At 40.3% G+C, this 7,955-nt stretch overlaps 1 protein-coding gene across 2 annotated transcripts in view; it reads left to right on the forward strand.

Annotated features, from left to right (window-relative positions):
* GALNT15 (polypeptide N-acetylgalactosaminyltransferase 15) overlaps window positions 1–7,955 on the forward strand; it is a 45,153-nt gene that overhangs the window by 17,768 nt on the left and 19,430 nt on the right. The window contains exons 3-4 of one of the 2 annotated variants that reach the window (XM_019508660.1): window positions 930–1,134; window positions 6,665–6,832. In XM_019508660.1, coding sequence (XP_019364205.1) covers window positions 930–1,134; window positions 6,665–6,832 — 373 coding nt within the window. Of the gene's footprint in view, window positions 1–929; window positions 1,135–6,664; window positions 6,833–7,955 lie in introns of those variants that run through there. The other variant, XM_019508661.1, reaches the window with a different exon arrangement.

Raw genomic sequence — 7,955 nt, forward strand, 5'->3', positions numbered from 1 at the left:
AAATCTAAAAGAATGTGCAAAATAATGTTTTACCATTATGTTTTAGATATCTGAATATGGGATTTTGTAAAGGATATGTCAGTGCAATTAGTAAGGTCTGTACTGCTACACAGAAAAAAAGACCTTGAGTTGAACATTTATTTTAACCCAGGCAACACACTAGATGCAACCAGTGCTAGCTATAGAAAGACTAGCTGAATATAGTCTTTCTATATTCAGGTTAACTGGCACATCCCAGTCAAAATCCCCAACCTTGGCTACAGCCAGCATCCAATGCTTCTGAAGAAAGGGGGTGGGGAGCGGGTATAGCAGCAGGAAGCATTGGAGACATGTAGGGGGTGCATGTGGGTGCATGTGCACCCTCTGACATTGGCCGTGCACCCCCTGGAAAAGCCAGCTGCAAAACCAGAAGCACTGGTGGAAATGCACCTCCAGTTTTCCTGCTGGTGATTTTGGGTTCAGCGATTGGCCACTAGGGGACTGCCTCCCCCCCACAGTTGGTGATCTGGTCCCCACCAACTTGGGAAGTACCAGTCGCCCATGGCAGGAAGGGAAAAAAATTCTGTGTGACAACCAGCAGAGCCCAAAAAATAAAAACATGGCTCCATTCCTACAAGTTTAGTTTTCATACAATAAGAATGCAGGCATGTATCTTGAATGCAATCTCTGTTCCCCCCTCCTCCATACCCAGAATTGTAATCCAGAAATGTTTGATTGACTGTAGACGAATGGAGAGTGATGTTCTGCTCCCTTCCCTCTGTTGCACTGCTGGGTAAGATAAATGCAAGGTTTGTCCCAAACCATCTTACCAACAAGCTGATGATGTGGTCTACCACAAACTGATCGAGTAGGGCTTTTGGGGGAGGCCAGTAACAGCCTGACTGTTCCAAACAGAGCTAAAATCTATGTGACCATTATATTTTTTGCAGGACACCTGAAGTCAGCCTTGAGTGAATACATCTCTAAACTGGATGGCGTAAAATTGATCAGGAGCAACAAGAGGCTAGGAGTCATCCAGGGTCGTATGTTGGGAGCTGCCCGGGCCACAGGGGATGTGCTGATCTTCATGGACTCCCACTGTGAGTGTCACAAAGGCTGGTTAGAACCCCTGTTGGCCAGACTGGCCAGTGACAGGTAAATACCCCTTTGGATGTTATACAAGGAGTTTATATTCCTATTAGAAGGGGATGCATCACCAAGAAGAACTGGGATCTTTGAGCTAACTATATAGTTTGCAATGCTCAGATATATGTTAATTCTTCATACAAAGACAGTAAACATTCTGCCTTTGGTCTGTTATGGGTTTTGTTCTTATTTTTAGCCATACTGATTTGTTTGTATTCTGTGCACCTTAATCTGAAATTCAGAGAACTAACTAGATTATGCTATTGATAACATTCACTACACCCTCTTTGCTTCAAGGATTGTTAGTCTGAATCTAGCCTGTGTTGATAATCTTTAAAATGTGTTGACATAAGACGACTGCTCGGTGCCGATGTTATATGAACAGATACACTTGGAGAAGTCACTTATTGACAAAACATCCATCAGAGAAACCAGTGTAAGTAGCCTGGGGTGCAGATGGCTGAGTGAGACCACAGAGGTACTCTAGCTGCCTGATGTGCCTTTCTTTTGAAACAGCACTGTTTTTCCAATCAGCTATGAAGACTGTGGCTATGCTCCAGGTGAGTGGAGAGCAGCATCTTTTAAAGTAAAAGCCATAGCAATTAACTGAGATGCTTGTCCTTAATTTAGCAACCTGCTACAAATTAAGTGGGTTGCAACCATCCCAATACAAAAAACATTTGGGTTCAGCTGTCTTCATTTAGGACACTATCTAGCAAAGAGCTTAAGTTTATGTTTAACTTCAAGCTCCTGAATGTTACCTCCACTTAAAGGAACTAGTCACATGTTTGAAAAAATTAAGCCCATGCTTAAGTGCTTCATTACACCATGGCTTTGACATTTCTGATTAGTGCATTTTCCTTCTAATCCTACCAACCCTGTCTAATGTAAAGCTCTTGGTAGGAATATTTTATTTGGGACTTCAAGCCTGCAAGGCAATTTCACTTGAAATGCAATATGCTCAGGAGAAGCCCAGAAGCAGGCTTGAGCCCTCAGTACTTGCCCAAACTTTGGGCCTAGGGTCAAATATTGCCTGAATTCCTGACTAACCCCACTATTGCAGGATAGAACCTACCATGAAAGGGTACAAAGGAAAACAGTAACATTTTAATGTTTGTTTTCATTACTCTTTCTTATTTTAAACAATCTGTTCCCTTCCCAGCAATGTACAATATAAATCAATTCAAGGCTCTTTTGAAAGTAGTCTATATAACACTTAAAAGCAGATGAGTAAATTAACTCTTCCTTTTTGTCCTATTACTCATTTTGTTAAAAGAAAAGAACACAATGTTCAGAACTCCTGTAAAGGGTCATGGGAAGATATTTAATTTGCAACTGTATTTGGTTCAGAAATCCCCAAACAGGAAATTATGTGCATTTGGGTTTTTTTTTTTCACGGAATTGTAACCTTCTGTAGATCTTGTGCTCTCCAAGCATTTGAAATATTCACAAATTAATAATACTGAAGTCAGATGGTTCAAAAAGCATTGCTGCCAGTTGTATTTGAGTTTCCTGTTTTTTTCTTTCTTTGGATTCCGCAGAGTAAAATTAGCAGTTGTTTGCCAGTGTGAGTGTTTCATTTCAAAGTGCCGAGAGGTTACTGACTTTCTGCCAGTTACCAAGTTAAGGACAAAAGGAATTACAAGTAACCTCTTCCAACTTTCAATTACCTTCTGCTGAAAATTTGCATTTATAACCACACAAGTATTAAATCCATCATGAACATGTAGAAAACAGATGTTTTAGAAAGGACACCTTTATGCCCCCAAGAAGATAAGGCAACATTTGATTAAAAGAAAAATAGGCTATTGAGTACTGAATGTAAGCTGCTAGAATTCCTTTACATGTGATCAGAAGGACTCTCTAACAACCTGAAGTTCTATCATACAGTCCTCACTTCCACATTAGCTTAGCTCCACTGGTTTCACCAGAGCACTGCAAAGTTACACCAGCTGGGAACTAGCTTCTGTGATCCTAAGAGACATGTAAGATGTGGGGAATTTTTTTTAATATAACTCATTTGTAAAAACAGATTCCATTTGCTTTTTTTTCACTAGAAGATAAGGCAAAGAAGAATATGGCATAAGCAACTATTTTCCTTGTCAAACTTTGTATGCATTGCTTAAGCAAAAAATACTTTATTTAAACTTTCTTGGGTTACTTTTATATCAGTCCTTCCAGTGTTTAGAATTGAAATGTTCTTGGTTTAATTTTATATCAGTCCTTCCAGTGTTTAAAACGTATGCTAAGAGAAAGTGGTCACAGAACTCTGAAGCTGAAAAATGTTCAGGACCCAGGGGGGGATACGGGGCATATATGTTTAGACTGGTCACCTGGCTTTGCTTCTGGTTTCCTGATTTGCTAAGCCCATTCCACGTGGGGCAGAGATTGCTTCCAAAACATCAAGGGTGCTTTTAGACATGTTACAGCGGAGGGGGGGCTTTAATTAAAGCAGGTTCGAGAGCCACTCTAATTAAAGTGTCCACGGTATCTCGTGTATCGGTGTCCCCATGCTTAAAAATGGTGGCAGGGGTGTTTTAACTAAAGCTCATCAAATGAGTTTCAGTTAAAGTGCCCCTGTTGCCATTTTGAAATGTCTGGACCTTGACACATGAGATGTGGCTGGCTGAAATGTGTTAATTAGAAAGTCATTGAGTCTGTTCCAACATGCTGTAATTACAGAGCAGCCCCCCACATGTGTATAGGCACCCCAAAAGAACAGACACAATATAGTAAAGAGAAACAAACAACATAATGTATGAACTAGATTCCAACAAACACTGACAGCTGTAGTGCTTACAGTCATGTGAGCAAGCCCAGGAAGTAAAAACTGCTGTTGAAAGTTTGAGCTGTGATATTAGCAATGTAAGAAACAGATTCAGAAAAAAAGGTAAGATTTAAGTTAATGGGAGAACATCACAGCCTCAGATCCAGAATTTTATCACAGTTATTCAAGAGTGATTCCAGACTATCTCTTACTGCATTTGTTTTAGTTATTCTGGATTTACACAAGTGTTAGTCAAAACCTGGCCCTCAGAGTCAAAATTTTCTTAATATAAATAACTCTCTACTTAACTTCTTGTCCTAATTTGTCTCACTCTAGAGAAAATGACATCTTACTGTAAAATAAACTTCATCCCAGCAGCCAAGCTATCAATTTTATCTGCATAAAATATCATAGACTATAGGCAATAAACTGGAGTGTGTTTATCCAGGAGCAGTAAAATGACTTTTAGAAAGTCTGGCTTAAAGTATAATCATTCATCACATTTTTGAGCAGGCTGAAAGGTACTGGATGTACCCTGGAAGTTACTTGTGCTGTTGCTTGCCATGGAGATTATAGTTATATTGACTTTGTGATGTTTTCCAGGTTTTGAATTTTTGGTCATAGAGAATCTCTTTTATTTTTAATTTTCATCTGGCTTTTCCTCAGTAATAAAGCAAAGAAACACCAGGTTCAGCCAGTCAAAAACCAAGCAAATCCATGAGCATGTTCTCTTCAATTTTAGCACCTTCCTGAAGAAATTGGTAACATCTCCTACCTCTCCCCCATACCTTTCCTTGGTGCTCACAGTCAGAGAAAAAGGTTGCATTTAGCTTTTATTGGAAAACCCATCTGTTTTGGTGCAAATTGGATGCTGCTGTTATGAATACAGAGAAATCTCTCAGGATATCATTGGGGATGATGGGTTCAGATGAGAATGGTAGGATTCCAAAACTGCCATCAGGTTTGGGATTTCTTTATGTGATAGGTGGTTGACATTATATATAGTATTCTGCTATTGTTTCAGAATAAATGAGCCCTGAACCCTTGCCCCCCATTAACCCTGTTGCAGCTGATTGATATCTGAAGCATGGCAGAGAGCTGCTATGACTTAATATGTTCAATTACTAATGTTATAATTGGCCATACAAGAATTTAACCTGTTTGTAAATGTTGTCCCTGTCTCCAGGAACCCCTGTGATAATGAGTCTCGGGTTGATTTAGTCCTGTGTGAAGGTATTTCCTCCTATTTGTTTTAAGTTGACCTGCATCTAACACATCAGCTGCCTCTTACAGTGGAACAAGGGAGAAAGTGAGAAGTTTTAACTATACTCTTCAATTCCCCTCTAACCACTGAAGATCAATGGCTAGCTTTTCTCTGTGTGTTTCTAAAATCCTTTCTTATGGAGTGACAGCTGTGATAAACAAAGGACCAAGTCCCTGCCCACTTTCATTGCAAACCATTACTATGGTGATTTTAAAAGTACAGGGAAAATATGCCCAGGTCATATAACCATCACACACAGTTGCCAGCTTTCACAGCTGGCACCTGTTTTTCTTTTAGTGCCAAGCCAAAGCAAAAGAAAACTGATTCTTGAAGACTTCTGTGATGGTCCTCCCCTATTGGCTGGAGTACGTTGAAATCCTCTCTCTCTCAAGACTGATCTCTGACCAAGAGACATAAATCTTTGAAAGAGGAGGCACTTGAAGTTTCTTATGCAAAACATTCTGATTTCTACAGAAAAGGGTCAGTTTCTTCTCTCGGGGTGTATGTACATAGGGAGTAATTATGTAATAGATATCTCATAATAACTCCCTATGTGGACTCCCTCAGTAAGAGTGACATTGTCTGGTGTAGTTTAATCCACAATAGTTATTTCAACTTTCTTCCAGAATAAGTTTTGTTCTGTAAACAGGCCCTGTAAAGATTATTTCCAAATGTGATATTTTAGGAAACTAAGGGTTCATACCTTTTGTGTTTGTTCTATTCCGATGTACCAGTTATTTCAGGATGACATACAGTGCATTGTTAAACATCATGAAGTTTCTGAAATTAAAGAATAGTTCTATTCAAGTATGTCCAAATTTTACTGGGGGTTAGAAACCAAGACTATTTGCAACCACTATAACATAGAATAAGGATAAGAATATTGTGTATTATACACTTGTGTTTTCAATTTGAACACAGATAAAAAAACAGCTCTCTCCCAAAGACCAATTGGTAGAAAATGAAAAGTAAAATACTCCTCCTAGATTCCACTCTTCAAGATTGTCTGCTCTTTGTCGCACCTGTTGTGCAACCCTGTTGACACCATTGAGGGTGCAAAGTTGTTAAAACAGAATTTGACCCTTTACCGATGCATTTGTGGTATGAGAAGGCAGAATATTGATCAGACTATGTCAGCTGGTTTGGAAGATTCAGAGCAACTACAGGGGATTATCATTTTGTTCCCTGTTTGAACAATCCAGGACTGGAGCTTGTAGGTGGCACAGTATAAAAAAGTAGGAGGGTACATTTTGATGATGCACCCAAAGTAAGGTATTGGATAATGTTGAAATGACTATGATTGATATGTTCCAGTTTACTCACCATAAGCTCAATTTTCCAACATGCGAAACAGCCTCAACTCCCATCAGCAGTAGAATTGTGGCCACTCAGCACCCCACAGGAGTGCTTGGCACTGTGTATGATTAAACCCCAAAACAAAAGGTTTACTCATACACTGTCAGCTTGATCCCTAACTTGACCTTTAAAAGAAAAAAAATTATTTTCAGAAATCGAATCATCTCTCCCATCATTGATGTCATAGACTGGAAGACATTTCAGTATTATCACTCTGTGGACCTGCGACGAGGTGTTTTTGATTGGAAATTAGATTTCCACTGGGAGTTGCTGCCAGAGCATGAAGAGAAGGTACGCCAGTCTCCCATCAGCCCCATCAGGTAACATTTCATTAGCCACTATCCTTACTGTCACCTTGGCACCATGGTAATGGAATCTATCACATCTGCCAGCTAGCTGCTAAGAGACAGGATTACATGCACTTTTTGGCTAATTATTTTTGGGGGGATAGGTTTATCAGTTTCTATTGAGATTACAGGATTTAATTTATTAATATTATTACTAAACTGCAGTGGCGCCTAGTTTGGTAAGTGCTTTCTAGAGATAAAGGCATAGGCATTATTCCAAATAGTACAAGATATGGGTGGCAGGATGAAACATACAGAGTGACTAGGGTGACAGTAAACTCATCTTGTTCCTTACACACCCATTTGCCATTTCTGCCTGTGCATGTATGTGTAAATAACCTATTAAATTTCCCTCCCCTGGCCCTCACTCAGTGATTCAGCTCCCCCTACTTTCTCTCGTACCAATCCTCAGTTTCAGTGTCAATAGTCCTCTCCACTGTATATGCAAGCAATTGAATCACATGATCAATAAGAGAAATAAAAAGTTGGTTTGCATGCCTTGACATGGAAGACGTGGTTCTACAGGGGGGATTCAAATGGGGGCAGTGACTTGATGGAATAGCTCAGGAATAAGATTTCACATGGAGTGGAAGAACATGTAGAAATTGCTGGGGAAGGACAGCAGAGGAAGCCCATGGAGTGACAGAAATTCGCCAGGGAGCAGTCAGTGGCACAGGAACAAGAGCAGACTGATGTGTTGAACCTGGGCAGGGGAGTAGCGGCACAGAGTTTACAATAGCAAAAGAGGCACAGACTGGGGAAAAATAGAGTGAGGAAGTTCAGCAACAGCATCAGTGACACAAGTAAGGGGTGAGCAGGGAGATGGAGGGGACTGAGAGCATTAGAGCCATCATGGACACTAATAAACAGGAGGTCACAGAGGGCTGAGGAACCCTGGAAGGAGAGGCAGTGAAGGAGGAGAGGAAGTCAGCTTTTGAGAGATCCAAGCAGGGTTTGAATCATGAAGGAGGTCAGGGAGGCTAAGTGCCCCATAAGAAATGAGAGCCCCCCCACACACACATCAGATTTGAAAATCATAACCTGGGGGGTCTCTGAATTTGTTAGGGCATTGTGATGGGCAGCCCTTTTTTTTTTT

Source organism: Gavialis gangeticus, unplaced genomic scaffold, assembly GCF_001723915.1.
Source record: "Gavialis gangeticus isolate Ggan-Ray unplaced genomic scaffold, GavGan_comp1, whole genome shotgun sequence".
Classification (NCBI taxonomy): domain Eukaryota; kingdom Metazoa; phylum Chordata; order Crocodylia; family Gavialidae; genus Gavialis; species Gavialis gangeticus.